Source organism: Pseudopipra pipra, chromosome 19 (assembly GCF_036250125.1).
Source record: "Pseudopipra pipra isolate bDixPip1 chromosome 19, bDixPip1.hap1, whole genome shotgun sequence".
Taxonomy (NCBI): Eukaryota; Metazoa; Chordata; class Aves; order Passeriformes; family Pipridae; genus Pseudopipra; species Pseudopipra pipra.
In genome coordinates, this window is record NC_087567.1 from 8,513,964 (window position 1) to 8,534,992 (window position 21,029).

General features: G+C 44.7%; 1 protein-coding gene across 2 annotated transcripts in view; it reads left to right on the forward strand.

Moving 5' to 3' along the window:
• Positions 1-21,029, forward strand: part of RAB11FIP4 (RAB11 family interacting protein 4) — a 115,397-nt gene that overhangs the window by 15,745 nt on the left and 78,623 nt on the right. For both annotated transcript variants that reach the window (XM_064676044.1, XM_064676043.1), the window contains exon 2: positions 19,898-19,985. In XM_064676044.1, the coding sequence (XP_064532114.1) occupies positions 19,898-19,985 (88 nt within the window). The remainder of the gene's footprint in view (positions 1-19,897; positions 19,986-21,029) is intronic.

The following is a 21,029-nucleotide window of genomic DNA, read 5'->3' on the forward strand; positions in this document are numbered from 1 at the left end:
AAGGGAGAAGGATGGAAATTGCCTCAAAGGCTATCAGCAGATTTCTCTGCAGCACTAAATGCAGAAGACTAATGAGCTGAACACTGTGACCACTGCATCTATGGTACATGTCTTCCTGCAGTGTTCACTTTTTCCTACCAGTGACAACTCTGATTTGTAACCTCTACCGACTGCTTAAAGACAGATCTTCTTGTTCCTGATTTAATTTCTTGCTCAGGAAGAACAAAAACTTACCCCTAGCTCAAGTCTGCATTTTTACAGACAGGGTCTCTGTGGCAGTGAGGGAAGGGACAGGTCTGATTGTATGAAAGATTCACCATTTTGCCTGAGCTGGGCTCAGCCAAACCTGGACCAAAATGCCTGTGAGCTCTGAATTAAAACTTTTAAATGCAGAGTACTCATTTAAATCTTCTCCATCTCTGTCCTTGTGGTAAGATTGCAGTGATCTTTTCAAACAAAAGCAAAGATGTTTCATCTTAGACTGACTATCTTTGGTCTTTACTGCTGAAAATCCCAGAAGCCTCATATTCTGTTTTTCATTGGCATGAAAGAGATAACAAGAGGGAGAACCTGTCTGTCCTCTAGCACTCTAAAGAAACATGAACAAAAGAAAACAGAGGCTTTAGTGACCTCGTGGAAAACCACCTGGAAAAAAATTAGAATTTCTCTTTGCATGTTAATATAGATGAGTGAGTTCTGTTTAGGATTTTTTATTCCCTTAGATTGAAGGACATTTCAAGGGTCTGACTCTGTTTTCCATTACTCTTGCATTGGTGTAACTGAGCGTTAATGAATTGCTGATTGATGGAATCAGAGCTGTAATGGTTCTGTTAGAGTAAAAGCAGCTGTACCAGTTTATGCTTAAAACTCAGGAGCCCTATTCCCAAAGCAGTTATGTAACATTTATACAGAAGAAACAAGGAAGTGATTAATAAATGCTGTTTTAAACACTTACATGTCTCTTTATCTTTCTTCTTAGAGATGCAGGTATGAACAGCTGTTGTGGAAAAACTGTCCCATCTCTCTGCCTGGCCAGGAATTTCCCTCTTTTTGTACACAGGAGACAGAGAAAGGGGTGGATGGCAGCCCAGCTGAGAGCTGCTGTGCTGTGTTGGAGCATCTTTCTGCAGCCCCCCAGCCCTGCACAGGAGAAAGCAGTGTGTGTGTGTGTGTGTGTGTCAGATATCCTTCAGAAACCTTCAGTAATCACTGTTGTTTTGGTCACATCCTGGGCTGCCTCCTCCCTAACTGGGGGTCCTGAGCTTTGCTTCGTTCACACTCCTGCTTTCCTGGCTATGTATGAAAACAGCAGCTCCAGTTTTCCCAGGTGTGCTCAGAGAGCTTCCTCCCATTCTTTGTGATCTCTGCTAAACATGGAATTTGGGCTCCAGTGCCAGGGGTGGAAGGAGGATGAACTGCCGTTCTAGCATCACTTCTGGGAGAGGTTTTCCATGCATATTGCAGCTCCCTGGCTCTTCACAGACATCTAAACCCATAATCATAACATGTTTCTCAGCACTGCAGTGGGGAGTGGGAGCACTGGTGGGATCAGCTCTGCTGGTGGGTGAGCAGAGCAGAGGGGCAGGGACAGAGGTGCTCTGCCCTTGCTCCCCCAATATTCAGATTGCATCAGCTGTCCTGTGCTTTAGAAATATACACTACTTTTATAGCTCTATTTGGCAGTTTTTTCCCACTTCTAAGAGTAAATATTTTACATTAGTTGCAGGATTTTAGTGTCACTGATCCCTGTTTGTGCTTGCTTTCAGCAGCTCATGCTTAAAGTCTTTTCCCTCGTTCCAAATCTTTATTGGTGAGTTTTTTGCACAGGATTTGCTGCTGTCTCTTTTCTGCTGTTGGAATTTGAGCTTGCTGGCTGTATACTCTGTGCTGGGTGGTGATTTCTTTGGCATATTTCCTTTATCCTTTTGGCAGGTCCTGAATTTGTTCCATTCTCTTTATGAAGTGAAAAATGCTAAGCAAAATTTTCTGTGGCTTTCACTTTTATTTAATTAGTGCTTTATCTTGACACTGTCTAGTGTGTAAATCTTGTCCTCTTGAAGACCAGGAGCAGGTGATGTATGGTAGCTCTGGCACTGGCTGTAGATACCTCTCTGCTCAGCACTTGGTATGTGACACAAGTTTATTTCTGAGGTGGGGAAGTGGAACCAGCATTACCAGTACCTGGTGAATTGTTCTGTTCAATAGTCATGCAGAATGTGATGTTTTATTGCTGCCACCTGACCCTCTGGATATTCCATTCTCCTTGGTTTCTCACACTTCACCCTTCATTTCGTGCCTCAAACAGTCCATGAGTTTGCAATATGCTGTGCCTCTGCTTCCCTGTCTCAATTCCAAAAGCTGTACAGGGCACACTGTACTGAGCCCAGTGCAGGGCTTGCACTGGGCAGTCCAGGTGCTGGATGTGGATGTTGGTCTGATGTCTTGGACAAGTATGGGGCATTAATCTGCCATGCAGTGGGATACTCTGGAGAGCCACTGTGGAGCACTCAGGGGCCTCTAAGCCCACAGGGACTTTTCAGGAGCCTGTGAAATGGCAGCACTGACAGATCAGCTGCAGGAGCAGTATGGTGTTTGCTACATCATATAAGTCAAATTATGTTCATTGTGTGCCATGGTGAGGTGGGATTGAACCAAATTATATAATGCCAGCGTTTCTGACTGTATGATTTGAAGTTTCTGTGTGTGCTTGAACGTGTTTTCTTGTGAGTGGAGGACTGCAGAGACCTGTGAGTCCCAGTGGGGCATCCACACACTGGATATGGGGAGCAGCACAGCTCAGTTTACCCTGCACAGTCTGCCTGAGGCTGGGGCTGAGGTGTGTGTAAATGCCATCCACAGAGCAGGACACAGAGCTGCAGCACTAACCAGAGCCTGAGGCTGTAGGATAACAACTGATTTTCCTTCCAAATCAGTGACAGTAACACTGAAGGACTGAGATTAGGTAAAAACAGTTGGAGCTGTTCCCAGGTTTGAACTGAGAGCACAGTTTTGTCATGTGTTTGTTGGGAGAAAGAAAAGCCTCCAAACCCTCTCACTCATTCAGTGCCCTTGCTAGAGAAGAACAAGTTAATTGTACATCTGACACAGCAGGAGCCTTTCTGGATGTCTTTCAGATGAGTTGACAACTGATAATTATATGGGAGCTACAGGCTGGCTGTCCTCTATTACTCCAGCATAGCTCTGAATGCTTTCACTAGGGGAAAAACAACACAAGGAGTATGAGAAAATCTTTAATTACAGGGAAGGAAGTAAAATTTGTTGTTCTTCTTGTTGTTGCTTGCTGTCATCCTGTCTGGTCAATGTTAAATCTTACATCTGGTATAATTGCACGGTGTTGGGAGTGTTGCTGTTGTGTTTCAGGGTGGCTGGAGAAGATCTGCACATCAAGCCAGACTTCTCTCTGTGGTTTTAGCTCCATCAGGACTCGCTCAATTTGCAAGGGCAGAATTTGGGATGCAGCACATCTTGTGCCAGCTTGGGTGGTATCTTGTGCCTGATCTCCTGCTCTCTCCGTATCTGCCCATCTCTCAGCAGTGACTTGAAGTCAATGTTAATGGGAGAACACAAGGCACTGGAAAATGTCAGATGAAATCTGGGTGCTGTGTCTGCTTGCAGATTGTTCCCAGATGTTGTGATTTAGCTCTGTGATTTCCTATGGACTGTGCTGTGTCCATATGAATTAATCTCCACAGACCAATTACATTGCTTTCATCATTGTCCCTAGGACTTTACAGAAAGCCTTTTTCACTTGTGCAGCACCAGTTGTGCAAGAATTGGAATATGCTGTAGTCAAAGTGAGAATGGGATTGGGAAGTGGAGAAGAACAGTATTTTTCCAAGCATGCCATGAAACTTATGACCCAGACTCAGGTTGGAGCCCTGGAATAGCAGTCCAGGAGGAGAGGAGAGCTTGCACACAAGAATATATTTGATTGGGTTTTTTTTTAAATCCAGTTTTACAGCTCATATAAGAGACCTCTAGCTAAACAGGCTGGGGACTAGATTGCTGTGACTGAATTAGCAGCTATGTATATTTGACTTAGCATCAGGGTGATGTCCTACATCAGTTCTCTGACAGCTTGATTTTGTCTTGTGTCAGAGCTCTCTTTTGTGACAGTTTCTGGCCTGTCCTCAGACTGAAAAAATCCCTTCTTGCATGTCTTATATATGTATTTAGGCCATGTTAAGTTTCCATAAATGATCTGCCACCAAGACAGTAGGGAGTGCAGGGTTTCTAACAGAGCAGGACTGGAACCAAGTGTTCCTTGGGCACTGTGAGCTGCTGCCTGATCCACAGCCAGGCCAAAGAACCATTTTCTTCCTCGTGCTTCTCTCCCTTTCCCTGCAGTGGTTATTTTTAGAATCTCTCCACCTCTGCATGTCAGTTGTGTTGCAGAAGATGAGAGTAAAGGCCAAATAGGTTCAAACCAGCCAAGCTCAGTGTTTCTAATGGTTTTTATATAACCCTTCATGAGGCATTTGTTCCTTTTCACATGCCCATGGTATATGTCAGCTACCCACTGTGGTATTGTTGCAGTGCCTGAAGTGGAATAACATTTTATTTTTCAGTAATGAGATTCCTTCACACAGGACTTATTTTAAGAATAGATCTAGGGATAGAGAAGCATTTGCTTGACCTCTGAGAGTTCTTGGAGTGCTATAATTGCCCCAAGTACGTACTGTAGTATATACAAACCTATGTATGCTCACAGATTTGGGTTCACTGCTGTGGTGTCTGAGTGTCTCAGTTGGTGTGTGCTTATTATCACTGTTCTGGGGGTTTGGGGAGTGGACATGCAATGGAACTAATGACCTGTCCATGATGAGAACACCAAGTTTGTGGCAGAGTCATCATTTAACACTGGTCTGCTCAAAGCTGAGCTGCTCTTTCAAGAACTGAGACACATTTTGTATGGAAGGAGGTGCTGGGGTGAGTGTGTGTGTGTGTGCCATCCAGACCATTTCAGCATAGAATTAGCCTTACTAATTACTTGCCCTCCTTCCTTAATTGAGTATTTACTTAACATTTGACCTCCTTGAATATATTCAAACAGTCTGAGTTGGCTTTCCTGAGGAGTTCAATCTTCAGCTCTTTAGTCAGACAGAATTCCCTTTATACCAGTTATGCTCACTCTGGAGCAGGGCCAGCAGCTCCTGCCCAGGCTAAACCATGGCCTTTCAGACAAGGCACAGACTTTTTCCATTCTTGATGTTAGAGGTTTTATAAGCACTTGGAGAGTTTTGCCTCAGTGAGGACAACAGCAGCATTCCAGAAAAAAAGAAAAAAAATTCTGTTTCTGTTAAAGGCAGAGGTTTGTTCTAAGTTCAGCAAGGACTAGAGAAAAACACATAAGGAGTTGTGTAGAAAAACTCTTATTCTCTGAAGGTATTTTTCCAGTGTCACCCTGCTGAATGGGTGCAGAGTGAGCACAGATGAGATCTGACTGCATTTTGTGTCACTGTGTCTTTTAGAAAGAGAACTCTCTCTCCTCTTCCCACTTTTATTTCCCATCCCTTTGCTCTTAAAGCTTCAGAGTCTCACCCTCCCTCCAGGGGCAGCTTCCTGGCATTATGGACTTGAGTGATGTTTCTTGTCTCTTCTGTAAGAAGTTGTTGGTGTTAGAGTGGTTTTGAATGATGAAGGCAGACCCTGGGGCAGTAAATGCCTCAGCTGTGTTTGCAAACTTCCACAGATGAGCAGTCAGTGGATGCAGCTTAAAACTACCCTGAAAGGACAACAGGAAGGGTGATTTTTTGAGAATAGCATCATATTATATTCTTCTCTGAGCAGATAATTTATTCAAGGAGTGACAGATTGTCTTGTCTGTCTGAGGCACTACCCTGCAACTTGGATTTAGCCGTGGTTGCCACAGGTTCCCTTTGCTGTCAATATGTAGGGTATCCAAGCATAAAATGAACCATCAGACCACGTCTCAGAGGTGCTGTCTTAGGTTTGAATGGCCAGGATGAGAAACTTTGAAAAGCTGTTGCCTGCACCTGATTCACAGGTGCTCTTAAGCCTTTGGTCTGCAAGGCTTTAATTCAGCACTCTGTATTAGCACTGAATTTATGTCTCTATTGTATGTCCAGTAAGATACTACTAGCTCACAAAGCAAGTGTCTTTTGGAGCAAATGTAGCCTTTCCTATTGGAATTGGCCAAGTAATTGATCCTGGAATATGGGCACAGGAAAATGCTTGAAAACCAGATGAGAAAGGCTAGAGTTTAATCTGAAAGGTCAAGTATACAAGAATGCAAAATTTACTTAGAGATCTAGCGCAGGAAGGAAATGTCCAAGAAACAGAGTATCCCTTGTGATAGGGAAAGTGCCAAGAGAAGCAACAGAAAATCATGAACAAAGAAGCAATTTTTCAGGAGTCTGACACTTGCAGTTTGCAGCTTCTTCCTGATACACTTCGGGCAGAGCTCCAAAGAGCTGCTGATCTCTGTCAGACCCCTTGGTAAGTCTCACTTCTGCTGAGTGCTGCTGCTTGAGAGGAGTTTGACCAAGGGTGAAAAGGACCTGCTGTTAATTGACTTATCCTGGTTCCCAGTTCTTCACCCTGAGCAGGAGGTGTTTGTGTCCATGGGAAGGCTCCTGTTCACTTCTCTGTGCAGGGTCCTGTGCAGGGTGACACCTGTGTCACTGTGCAGCTGGCCTGGCTGTTTCCTCCCAGGCTGTCCCTGCAGTGTGCCCTGTCTGTGTGATGCCCTCAGCAGGGCACTCAAGGCTTGGTGGGGATCTCTTGACCCCAAGGAGGTTTGCCCACCTTCCCCTGGTGCTGACACTGAAGGCACTGGTGACCTGGGCAGTACTTGCTTTGTTCCTAACCCATGTCAACCTCCCCAGTGAGCTTTTGGGTTTGTGCAGCTTCAGGCTGAGGTTGTTGGTGGAAGCCTGTCAGTAAAACTCTGCAGCTTCCCTGAGCTCAGCACTTGCCATTCATCTTCCCGAGTCCTTTGTTCACCTAAATTCCCTAAGATTGACAGTAACAAGGACACAAACATTACCTCCTAATATTTCTTCCCTTTTTATGAATGTTGCCTGCTGTTTCTTTGGCACAGAGACTGAGCTCTGGCTGGTGTTGGTGCTGCCATTCCAAGGTGCACCATTCAGTGGGCACCATGCTCTTCGATTCTTCTTTTGTTTAATTATTATTATTTCTTCATTTTTATCCCAGACAAAGCACGTGCCAGGGCAGCAGCCTTTATAAGGCCTTGCCATCATTATCTGCAAGTGCAGCAGTAATTCAGTTATTGCAGCTTTCTGTAATTCTCACCAGTGCAGCAGTGTAAATAAACAGGGAGCAGTGAGACACATGAGGGGAGCCAGAAGCAATTTAGCCACAAGAGTTTATCATCAAGATCCAAAGCACCCTGGAGCAGGGAAATTGCCTCCTTTGCCAGCTCATGGCTCTGACTGTTGGCCAGATAGATGGTGCCCTTTTTTTTTACTGAGAAAATACTCCTTTTTGTCTAGCCTTGGTGCTTCCCCTGACCTCATTGCTGGCTGCAAACTACATGAAAGAGCTGTGCTGATGCCGTTCAAAGAGATGTGGAGCCTCCCTGTATGCAGGGAGGGTTCAGCAGGAGACCAGGGATATCTGCACAGAGTTGTATTGGACAGGCTCTGGTTTGGTTGCTCTGTTTTGAGAGGCATTTGCAACGCTTTCCTGTGGTCCCTTTCCAGAGATAATTTTACATTTGTAAACTCTGGGAAAGAAGTAGTGTGTCCTGTTCTGTGGCTTCTCATCCCATCTAAGTCTGCAAAGCAGTGGAGGTGATGAATTCCTGTTTCCTGAGATGTGTGGAAAGATACCCTTCACATGCAGCTTCAGAACAACAGTCTGGACCAGCATTTCTGAACTCGGGGATGACAGAGAGTCCAAACCCAAGAGTGCCCTGGGCAGAAACACACAGCTCCTGAGACCAGCAGGTTCAAATCAGGTTCCTATTTGTAATTCTCAGCACTTCATATCTGTACTCACCTTGTCTAATGAGGCTTTGACAGACCTGGCTATAAAGAGGTTTGTTCTGGACCAGTGGAGGTGGGGTATGTCCTGTGGTACAGGGAGTCCTGACTGCTGGATCATACCTGGAGGCTGGTGGGCCACTGGAAAGTGGCATCCATCTGGAGAAGGTCAAAGTCCTGGTATGAGACAAGTCTGATTTAAGTCCCACATCATAATGATGCCTTCCAGCATCTCTCAAATGAGGGGACAAGTATTTGCCAAGGTTTAGAAATTTATTGCAAAAGCACTTTTTAGAGTCAAAAAGCTCCCTGTGGTTTTGGTGATTTATAGATTTTATGGCCATTAAGTTCTCCTAGCATGACTTTCATTGTATAATACAGTACAAGTGGTTCCTGCATCACATTCTTCTGGCTTTGTTCAAGGTCAGGTTCAGTATGATGCTCAGGGAGTTGTTTCCCCCTCCTGTCTACTTCCCTCCCCTTGTTAACCCTGTCCTGTGAGCATTTAATGATGTGATGGTTCTATGGCTCACACAGTGCAGACAAACATGTGAAAATGTCTGTGTTTAACTTAGGATGGTTACAAACCACAAAGCTGCTCCACTCCATGCCCAGTACGGATTTGTTTATTGAACTGGTCCAGTGAAAGGTGTTCCAGAAGGTTCCTTTGGTTCTTTCAGGCTCTCAGCACCCCACCTCATGTTTCATACATAGTCTTTGCTTTGCTGAGCCTTATCACTCAAGGGTGAATTGCAGCCTTGTTGCTGCACCAGGTATCTCCTGAGCACCTGCAGATAAAGCACATCAGAGACTGGCAATGCATGAGCAGTAACCTTTGCTTTCCTGGCCCTGGTATACATCCAGGAATTAGTGAATTGGCTTCTCACATAGCACTGCAGTGAAATGCAGCTGGGTGAGGGCCTTGCAGTATAAATCTATTGTGATTTCTGCATTCTCTCACCTCTTGGTCATAACTCCTACAAGGCATCTTTATGTTGAAGGAAAATAGATGCAAGCACGGTTTTGGCAGGTTGAGAGAAGGCAGCAGCAGCAGAAGCTCTGGGTATTTGAGAGAAACTGCACTGTGGAAAGTCTGGCAAGTACACAATAATCAGTTTTTAGCCATTAGGGATTTCACAGGGGATCAATAAATTTGTCAAGAGTGTTTAAAGTGGTAACTGTGAAGCAAAGAAGAGCCTGTGAACTGAAAGGCCAAGATGGGGGTGTGAGTTCCTTCTCTGATTTTTAAAGGGGCTCAGCTACTTTAGAAATAATGTTTCACTGTATGTGTTATGCCTGGAATTGGGGTGAGGTACAGGGAAAAGGATAAACTAGTCCACTCACCTCTTGTGTAGGTGCTCCAAAGCAGAACTGCACATAGACTGACTGGCAGTAGGGGATGTTCTACACCAGAGATAATATTTTGAGATCCAGTGACCAATTCTTACCTTATTTCTGGGGTTTCTTTTAGGAGAACCTCTCCTGATTCCCTTGAACAGGACCTGTTCTGTTTTGACAGTGAAAGGGTTGGTTGGTTTTGCTTTCCAAGCAATTCATTTTCACTGTCTGTGGCCCTGTGGTGACATGTTGTCATGATAACTACAGGGGACTTCTATTAGCTGGAAAAATCAAAATGACTACGTTTTTGGTCAGGCTGTTTGGTTTGATTTTAATGTGGGGAAAAGTGAATTCACATAGTGATACACAAAGCATCAGCAGATATCAAAAATAAATCAGCATAAACCACAGAGAGATGATAAATATACACAAGTTGACAGAAAAGGCGAGCTACATTCCTACTAAAAGGCACTGAAAAAGGCAGCAGTAGAAATGAGCTAGATCCAAACAGTAACTTCTTAAAAAGGCTTTAGGAGGAAACAATTTCACACAACAGGAGCAGCCTTGTGGACTTCTGTGCCACACATACAGGCATGAACAGTCACACTCCCACATACAGCTGGACAGAAATGCCTCTCTGGTGACTATTATCTTGATTAACAGCTGGACTGGGAACAGTGACCTGCTTACCTGAGCCTGTGAGAGGTGATTTTTCAGCTGATGGAAGTCATCACATCATTACCCAAATCTCTCTTCCAAAATCTGCCTTTCCTACTTAGTCCCTGGGCCCAGCACACCTTGCAGTCCATCTGTTTCTGGATAAAAAGAGAAGGTAAAATCACATGTCAGTAGAGAAAATTACCTTTGCAATAGTGTGTACAGTGAGCTGAGAATTGTGGCTCCAGTCCCTCACTGAGATTCTTACAACACCAACACTAATTGATAGCAGATGAATTGGGCACACTTTTTAAACACAAAAGTACAATCCCATTGTAGCTGTGCACCTTTATTTTGTTTCTTTTTGTACTGGGCTTTGGATCTGTCTTCCATTCAGCCTTGTAACCATTAAGAAGTACTAATGTTGACCAGGCTAATAAGGATGCAGGCACAGTGCAGGCAGCCCTGTAACGGGGAGCACTCTTGTACAGCTTCTGAGGCTGGGAAGAGCATTCATTTTCTGTGCACACAGGCTTTGTATTTCATCTGTCCCTTCCTACACAAAAATGCCAGCTAATTATCATTCCTTCTAAAGTCTTTCCCAGTGGAGATCAAAGAGCAGTGTGGATTTCTACGTGTGGTTTTACACAGTGAAAATCTCCGCTGCGGTTTGAATGACACATTTCTCCAGGGGAGGAATTGCTCAGGACACAGGGAACCAGGGAACGGAGGTATGAGGGGGCTTCTGGGCTGCTGCATTGCCTGGAGCTGCCAGCTGAAGCAAGGCACGGGGGAATTACAAAAGATGAACAGCGTGTGAGTGCTCTGGTCAGGAACAGCAAGGACTCCCTCCTTCCCTCAGCCCCTGGTAGCTCTTGGTCGGGGCTTCCTTGCTGCCCCCTCTCAGCATTAACAGTCCCAATTCATCCACTGCTGTCACATCCTTCTTATCTGAGCTTCCCTTGGCTTGACGTCAGAGGAGTCAGCTGCTGTTCAAACCTGTCAGCCTCATTGCAGACTTGGTAATTATCCCACCACAGTGAGTGGTACTTACTGCTCATTTCCTCCTCTGTTCTTTGGGGAAGGACGTTATCTCCCAGCCACACTTTTCTAAAGGTTAAGATCTTTCTCTTCAGCTAAAAGCAAGATTGTTCTTTTAATCATACCTTTCTGCCTGATGTTTCTCGTCTTAACTAATGTGTGTCTCCCTGAGCTGGATTCATCCCATACTCATTCCTCCCAGGATTTGTGTCAAGGCATTAATTTGCCGTGAAATTTCTTTCATTCAGTTTAATTTCAGGACTGCTGCTCAGGCTTTTGCATTTGAGATCGGATCTCAAGACCTACATTTCACGCTCTGTGTCTGTGAGAATGCCAAAAGCCACATTCCCTTTTAACAGCTGGGTTCAAAACTGCTTTCAGGAGACCAGGCTGAGAGAGCTGAGGATGCCCAAATCACGCTGCCCTGGGCAGGTCTCTGGCTGACTCTCAGGCCACTAAATTGTTTTTGGGTGTAGATGTTGTGTGGGAGACACAGCGCTGTGTGCTGGCTGCATATTGTTGGGTTGGTTTTATGCATTAAGGAGAGAATGTAACAATAAGGCACATAGTCAAGAGAAGTGACTGTCTGAAGTGTAACACTTGCCTTGTGTCTTTGAGGCTGGAATCCAACCTGTTTGGATTTGCTGGCAAAGTTGGGTGATATGGTGTCTCGTGAGTCCGCTGCTGCACTTAGAGGTGGTTTTGACCAGTGAATCAGAAATGAACAAGTGAAGTGCTGGCAGAAAATGCCTTGTTGTGGTTTTGTGTCAGCCCTGCAGTCTGCAGGCACTGCCTGGATTTCAGCACAAGCCTCGTGCTTTCAGGACCACGCTTGTAGCAGTGGCTCTGGCTTTAGGCTCTGGTTTGGTGAATCTCCTGCAGGTTCCATTTGGCTCTGGGCACTGTGTTTTCCCTGGTATATCCTTGGACATCCCCTGATGTCTGAGCTGCACGCTGTGACCTACCTACCACTCATGGTTCACAGTTGCTTTGTTCTCCCCACCCTCTTCATCTCCTTCCTGCTGGTCTTTGGAATTTTGCTTGTTCTTTGCATATGATAACACCTCAATTAAAATGTGACTGCAGATGTGTCAGCAGGGAAGGTGACAAGAAAGTGTTTTCTGGCACCGTGTGCCCCACCTCTCTCCCCAGTTTTACTTCAAAAAATGATAATTATTCCAAGAGTAGATCCCATCTGGCTGATGTCTCACAACTGAAAGCCATGAAAAACATCATTCTGTGTCCCTTTATGCTTTGATGAGAACAATCACACACACCACAAACTGCAGAGAGGAAGAATATTTTCACTGGAAAGGAATCCTTGCTGCAGCACTTGTAGATAAGCCTGATGTTATCCAAACATTTTCCTCCTTGTTTAAAGGCAAACGGGCTGCACCCACATGACCACTTGCCTCATGTGCCTCTTGAGACCTGGCTATTTTGTGTTACATTTGACTTATGCTAATGGGACGATGATGGGCTGTGCCTCATTTTGCTTGTCACAGTTTTTCCTAACAGCCTTGTTTTCCAGGAAGCCTTGGTTGCAGTTCTGGGAGCTGTGGAGGAGAAGGTGTTAATGCAGCTCTGCTTATTTTAGCAAGTGGGTGAATTAGTGGTTTTAGGAAAACAGTTCAACGTGTTAACCCTTTGTTTCCAGAGCGACACAAAAAAAATCACTGTAGAGTGAACAGATGGCCTGGCATATTTTTAGCCTTGCTCTCTGTTCCCATGGTATTCCAGACTGTGTGGGATTCCCCATAGACTGTTGTAAGATTGGTGGGCCCAGCCAAATGTCTTGTTTTGCAACACAGCATCAGAGGGAAGGAGGGAAACGGAATCCTATTCAAATCAGCTCTGTTCAAGTAGCTAAATGAAAGGCTCTCACATAATCACAGATGATGGGGGAGACTGTAGAGAGATCCTGGTCTTGTGATTGTGGTGCTTGCTCATTGTCAGCTGCTATATTAAGTCAGGAGGGACAAAATAAATGTGAAATGCTGTTCTAATGGTATTGCCTGTATAAACAATTGATGCATCCAAAGGTTTAGATGGCAGAGGAAAAACTCACCAGGATTTTGGTGGTCTCTGGCTTGCAGATAGGATGGGGAAAAGTAGTTTCTGAGGCTGTGAACTGTGTACTCTGAGGAAGTTCTGAATACATAATTCCAGGCAATGATCCTTTCTTGAGTGAGGTCAGATTCAGAGCTGTTCACAGGCACTCTGTATAAGAGTTTATTGGTGATTCTCTGTGGTCATAAACCATTTTGTTCTGTAAGCAGAGGGGTATAACCAGTGAGGTATATGGTGTGAGAGAAGGGGTTCCTCAGGTGTAATGACTTTTGGATCTCAGCTGTGGTTAGAAATTCTAACTGTAAGGTATGAAATATGGCAAGAATTGTATTTGTTGTTATCCCAAATTAGGTTTGTGTCATCATGTGTATTAAACACTGCAAGTGATTTCTCAACAGGGAACAGAAATCATAGCATCAATTTTCCTAGCAATGCCTGGATTTCTGTTTTGCACAAACATTCATTGAAGTTCATGGAGTATTATGTTCTCCTAATAGCTCATTTAGCATATTAGAATGTTTTAAACAAATTCATCCCTCATGAGTTCTCTCTGTGCAGTACCACGAGGCTCAGTCTTTTTCCAGAAGATAATAAAATGATGATGAAAAGGGTCTGCCCAGTGGGGCAAGTTTCACTGCAGCACAGCACAGGTTACTAATACACCATTCCTGATCCAGCAGTTCAGCTGCACTCCCCATCTGTTGCCCACCTGAGCCCAGGTGATGCTTACACGGAGCATTAATAACACATGAACAGCAGAAGCTTTCCTTTTTCCTCTGAATGCCCTCAGCCACCTGCAAAGCCTCTGGAACCACCTCTTTCCTTCTGTGCCTTTGTAATTCACTGATACACTTCACACACTCCTCAAAACGCCACATTGTGGATGTTGTCTCCATCTGGGTAACTGGTGGATATTTTTCTCCTGCTGGGCCAAGGCCCCAAGGACACAGTTCATGTTTGGAAGATGATGCAATTCCATGTGTTGATGCTAAACCCAGGAGAGACAGTGAATGGGCCCCCTTGAATTTGATGAGATTTTTGTTATTGCGGCCATTAGTAAATGATGGATTTGACAGATTTGGGAATTTGCTCAAAGTCAAGGCCAAGATTATTCAACAAATTTGCTGATGTCATTTAGTATACAGCCCCAAAATCTGCCCTCTGGCTGGTGAATTGGGTGTGCACAGTTAAAGCAGAAAGCGAAGCAGTCGTTTCTGTTTACAGAAAGCTTACAGAGAAGCCAACTTTCAGGCTTGAAGGCTGCAGATAAAGGGGCAATGACTGATGCTTCAAATCAAAATTCAAAGCCATTGTTTCCAGCAATGATGTATGTCCCTGCATGCTTTGGGATCAGACAGCAGCTGATGGAAATTCATGACGCCGTTTGCCGGGGTGTGAATTATTCACGTACACAGTCTGCCAGATCCCAGTGGCAAGGGCAGGCAGTTTGTTGGACTCCTGATCCCTAAATGCTGCTCTTCCACTCCTTACACATGTGACTGGGAACATGGTCCTTTGTGTGCTTGAGGGTCAGGTTCAGGGAGAGCATCAGGTTATTTAGTGTGATGTCCTGAAATGGTGACAGCACAGCTTTTAACCCACTTACCCCGGGCTGGTAAATCTTCCAGGTGTATCTCACTGTCTTCTCAAAAAGCCTCAGATGAGGAACTCCATTTCCTTTTTATAGTCCCAGACCCCTCCTGTTTTATAGTTCTGATGGGTAAACAATCACGCTGATATAAAAATTGTGCTTTGCTTTTAATTGTAATTTGTTCAGTTTCATTTTGCAGATAATGGTTCTTTATGGCTTTCCTCTGCTAGACTAGAGAGTCTTTTAGAACCTGCAATTCCCTGCTTTCAGAAGTCTTTATACCTAGTAACAAATCACCACTTGGTTTCCCTTTTGCCAAATTAAACAGAAAAACTCTCTTTGTTTGGTTGCATAAGGTGTTTCCACAGCATGTGAATTGTGTGTCAGTTCTCTGCGACCTGTCTGGGTTTTCAGCAGCTCTTATGACAGTGGGTACCACAGCTGTGGGAGTGTTAGTTTCTCCACTGCAACGTAAAATAATTTCCCTCATCTTGCACTGCTTCCCTGAAATGCCAGAATATCACAAAGAAGTCTTATTCTTTTCCCCTCCCTCTGTAAATCCCAGCTCATCAAAAGATAGCTCTTGTGTCTGAAGAGCTCCAGCATCCAGGACCACATCGATGCTTAGGACACCCAGGGATGTTTAAAGAGCCAGGGGTGGCTCTTGGCACAAGTGGTGGCTGCACTGCCTGGCCCTGCTCAGCTGGAACAGATCCTGCCTCTGCATTTTTGTTCCGTGAAGGTGTAAAATGACACCCCTTCCCCAGATTTCTGTTAAAATCAGAGCAAGTGCAATTGCTGCTCCCTGTATAAATCATGTGGGAAGCTCACTTAATTCCACCCTGCAGCATTTACATGTTTAATCTCCTTTTGCTGTTTTTTGAGGTTTCTCACCAATGCTCCTGCCTCAGGAGATCCTGCCCAAATGTCGCTGCCGCAGCACAGCCTGACCTTTCCTGCAAGTGCTTGTCTTGCCATTGTCACAGCTCCCAGGTGCTCCCTGCTTGCACTTCAGGGTGAGACGTGCTCACAGGCTCCTGCAGCATGAAGGCAGACTGCTGAGATGAGGTGTTTATTTCAAATGGCATCTTCTGGCTGTGATTTGGATCCTGCTGCAGGATTTCAGTGGATAGAGTCAGCATGGGGTCCCTCTGAACTCAGTTACATCTAAATCTTACAGATTTCTGTGTGTTAACAAAATCTCTTCTGTGCTGGTCGGTTTTGGAAGCAAATTAAGTGAGGTCAGTAGAGGTCTGAGTTTCTTCTTGCCTGGAAATGGAAGCAGGATTTAGTTCCAGTCAGAAAATCTTTGCTGGAAGAAGTGCCTGGCTGCTTTGGCAGCATCAGTACGAGAGCTGGCCAGGAGTCCTGGGAGGGTTCCTTGGCCATTCAATACCTGTATTGAACTCCCTTGCAGGAAAAGATCAGTTCCAGTAAATCTCTTCTGAGGTCTGTCACTGACTTCTCCTCCTCTCTCCCCTTCCTCCACTCCCTCTGCTACGAACATCCCTTCTGTTCTTTCTTTAAAGTGTTCCCAGCTTCCTTTGATGTGTCAGAAGGCAGCACGGGGCAAACACCCCTTCCCAGGGCAGTCAGGATAGCTGGGAAACCCAGCAGAGATGAGGAAAATGCTTTGGCTGAAGTGAGCTGTTATTACAATGGAGAAACATGTTTGCATTGAAAGGATAATCACCCTTCATCCAGGCAAGTTAAACAATACAGACAGAGGTTTGGTTTTCTCCGATTGTTTCCCAAAGCAAAAATGATTTATGTCTTCTCTCTGAGACTATTGGATGTCTACTGAGGGGTTCATTAGAGAGACCTTCGCAGCTGCCAAAAGAACCAGCTGGATTATTGAGCCTGCAGCTCATTTTTTCTGTCCTTGTCTGCTTCCTACAATGCAGAACTAGTTTGCAATCCAGACCTTGTTTGTGGTGTGTGAACCACATGGTGTGGGACTGCTCTGTGCAGTGTCTGTCCCCAGCCCAAACCACGACCTCTAGCTCATCCCAATGGCTTATGATGTTAAGCTCTGGAGCACATGGTATGTTCCCTGTGCTGCCTGTAGATATCACAAGAATCACACAGTCATTTCAGCTCTGGATTTTGGCAGCAGTTGGTTTTGCAGTCCTGTGTCCCCTGCAATGACATCAGCAGTTTATTTGGCCACAGACTGAAACTTGAGATTAATTTTAAGTAACGCCTTCAGTCTGGAATTAACTAGGAGGAGCTTCTTGCCTTGTCCCAGAAAGCTACTGGTAAAAAGGCATGATCAAGTGCACTGCAGGCTCAAAACTCAGATATGCAGGGATTTATACATGTGTGTATATTAATGCACAAACTCTCTGCAAGTATCCACCTAAATGTAGGCCCAGTTGATCAAAATCTTATAGCCCCTGACCTGTGCTGGGAGCTGTGGTGATCAGGCCTGGCTGAAGATCTGAGCGCTGCTGGCATTAATTCCATCAGCCTGTTCTGTAAATTCTTCTTCATCTCCAGCACTGATGTCAGTTATTTGCATTATAAAATCTAATTGAAAACCTGCAAATTAGATTTAAGGGAAACTGGAGACTGAAGCACTTTGCTCAGGTGATAATTTCATTTACTGTTAAGACATTGCTTAGACCTAAACGTGAATGTATTCTCTGTTCCTCCATAATACACACCCCCAGGCATATAACATCTTATTTAATTTGGTTTTAAAAGTGTAATTGTATATGTCTGAGCAACAAGGTAGACTAAAATCATTGGATCAACTTTGAGAAATAAACTTAATGTGCCAGATTCACTGGGAACACCCAGTGACACTACTGTGTTATAACACAATATGAAATAGTGTAGAGGCTTCCCAGCTGGCTGCAGGAATCTGTACATTAAAACCTACGACACAATTTGTTGCCTCTTAGCAAAAGACCTACAGGAAATAAAAATCTCTAAAGCAACCCTGCAAGCATCTGAAATGGTATTTACTGACATTACAGTGAGGGGAGCTTGCCATGTGTCAGAGAGTTAGAGGCTGACCCTGTAACCCAGAAGGCTGGTGTCTGATTAGATGCTGTTGCTGGATCCCTGAGGGGACAGATGCTCAGCTGGTGCCCACACCAGGGTCTTCATCAAAGCCTGAGTTACACCAGGTGACACATCTGCCACGTATTTAAGCTGCCACAGCGATCAGGAAGATTTTCAGCTGCAAAATCATGCTGCTCCCAGCCTCAGCAGCCTGCTTGATCCTACTGCTTTGAATGCACCCCCAAATTGCCTGAAGAAGGACATTTCTGCCACTGCTTCATCCTTCTATGGCATCGATGTTGTTGGTGAAGGTGAGCAGGGATAACACTGACCCGGCTTTTCCGTGTCAAGTGTGTCTCTATTTCATTGGATTCAGTCAGGATTTCCAGCCAGCCTGGGGTGCATTAACCACACATTGCAGTTTCTGGTGAAGTGGCTGTGTTTTGGGAAAAGAGACATGTCTTCTCCTGCTATAAATTAATGGGGCTACAGTGATCTCTTGTGATACCAGGGATAGGAATTTGGTTGTGAGTCACACAAGAACATCTGGGCTCTGCTGCCTGGCTGGCAGGGCTGCAGTTCTTGAAGTCTTCTGCAATATGCAAGTTTTAAGAAGATTTCTAACTTGTCCTAGGCTCTGAGCTCATCATGTAGCTCCTTATTTGCCCTGCCTACATGAGCTGATTTTTTTATTTTCCCTAAGAAAAGGAGAGGGGAAAGGATTCAGTGTAAAGGATCAGATCGTGCCTTTCTCATTCAACAGAGAATTTTGCACATGAGTAAAAACTTTGTCATTTTCTCATCCAGATTTGCTTGTTCTAAATGAGCCCTTTGGCTTATCATGGCATTTACTGGCACAGAGGGAATTTATAAGCAGAGAGAATCTGAGGGAAGAAGTGTCATGCGCACACATTAGTGCATTATCTGCAGGGCTTTGAGAAACTGCTGGGTTTTAGAGCATGTGGGGAAAAAAAAAAAAAACCACACCAGAAAATTGAGAAACTGGGTCATCTGGATTCGTTTGCTGCATCTTTCCAGCTGGGCTTTTGTTGCTGCTCAGGCTGACATATCTGAGCTCACATGGATTGTGCTGCACCAGGATTGTACAGGGTCCTGCGTGCCTGCTCTCCCTGCCTCCTGCACTCGTCCTGTTCCTTCTCCTGGGGGTCTGCAGGGCCCAGACCAAGGTCAGGGTTGTGCTGCAGCTGCTTGTGAGCTCTTAGAGCAGCCAGAGGGTCCCTGCTGGGTACTACAGGCAAAGCCACAGGCACACGAGGGGACTGGGTTATCACAGAGAAAGCCAACTGGGGGGTCAGCACTGCCCCACCTCCCTGCACTGTTTTGCCTCTCACTTCTTCTTTTTCAGCTACTTGTTTGCCCATTCCTTTTTTTCCGGACAGCACAGCACACAACAGCCTCTCCAGTCTAGGCTGCTTTTCTCCCTCTGTCCCAAAACCCTCTTGAAAAATCTTCCAGACAGACCTTTGCTGGGGCAAATGCCACTTTTGTGGCTGCGTTTAAGTTCAGTATAATCTCATTTTATGGTGAGTAGTGATCAGAAAGGATAAACTGTGAAGCTGAGATTGTAAGCAATAAGTACATTGCTTATTTGCATAGTGTACTGAACACAACCCTTCTCTGTCTCATCACATGAATATATTTTTGGACTGCTAATTTTCCTATACAAAAATTGTATTCTCTGCTGCGTCAAGGAAGTTTTGTTTTATCCCAAATGCCCAATGAGTTTTCTCTCCTGTAATCTGGATTTTTCAGGGAATGAGACTGCTATGGGTTGTGCACGTTTTTGTCTGTCCTTTCTCCCTCCCCAAGAACTTCTGATAAGAGGGATGGGAGTCACTGAGGTTTTAAGTTCTTAGGAGCTCCATGCACAGCAAGAGCTTGCAGGGAAGGAGATTCTGTTGGCACCCTGCTCTGAGATGAGAGGGTAGGTCACAGATTCACCACTTATTAAGTGAGATCCACATAGGAGAGTACTGAGTCCCAGCTGAAGAAGGTTTGGTCAGAGCACACCTTACCCAAACAAAGACATTATTTCTCCTTGCTGAACGATTTGTTGGCTTATTCAAGTGAAAACTACTGATATTCTCCCAGTTGTGGTCTTCTGTAGAAGATACAGATTTTGTCTGAGCAACAGATGATATACCAAGCTCAACACATATTTTCTGATCTTTTCTTCTAGGTGGAAAAACTGGCAAAGTACTTGGACCCAAATGATTTGGGAAGAATCAATTTTAAGGACTTCTGTCACGGAGTTTTTGCTATCAAAGGTATGTGCATATTTCTTAAAAATAATCCCCTTCAGTTCCACTAATGTTTCTGTGGTTGCAGAAAATGTAATGATCAAAGACATCCTCTCTTTTGACTGTGGTTATTTGTAGTGACAGTAGAGCAGCTCTGGGAACAGAGCCAGGATATTTTTCCTTTTTGTGCATCTCATGTATTAATGGTGAGCAGTGCTGGAGTTCCTGCATCCACTGGTGCTTGTGCGTTGGTTTACTGTTAATTTTTGTCAAAATAAATGTGATGTGGTTTAAAGACAAATACAGCAGAAGAAGGAGTAGCTTTGTGGTTGGCAGGTAGTGCCCAGGTCTGATACTTCCAGGTTCTGCTGTTGATTTACCTCAGGAAGTTAGAGACCCCTCAGGCTTTAGTTTCTCTTCCAGGAAATGTAAGACTGTTATACTCTTCTTGAGGTGTCTATAGTTAATTAATGTTTTCAGAGTACTTGTGGTCATATATTGTGGAATGAAAAGGGTTAATTACAGGTTGGCCATGCAAGCCCTGAGGATAGAGACCAGGTGGACCAAATCACCACCTTTGCAAGGAAACACAGTCCTGGACAGAAGACACAGACATTGCTGTGCTTTATAGCTTGACCAAAGGGCAGCAAAGGAACCAGTGAAGAGGCACTTTGGCTGCTGATTAGTTTCCTAACTTCCCATAGTGAAATAATCCACCCTGTCCTCTTCCAGGCTCATGGGATGTCCTTTGTAAAGTGCTGGAGTGCTCTCACAGCCCAGAGGCTGCACTTCAGGGACAGGGTGAATGTCACAGTGATCGTGGTGTGATTCTGGGAGAGGCCTCTGGAGAGTCTGCTATGATGAGATTATTATGAAGCCATAACGATGCAAGACCATAACACCACAGCAATTTTAATTAAAGTTTATGGCAGCCAAAGACAGTGTGTAATTAGGTAAAATTACAGTGGGAAGCTGCTCTCGTCCATGTTCTTGGAGACACCATCCAAGGTGACACTGATGTGTTTGAAGAGAAGGCAAGAGAAAGCCCAGAAGGAAAGTTAATACCTTAGT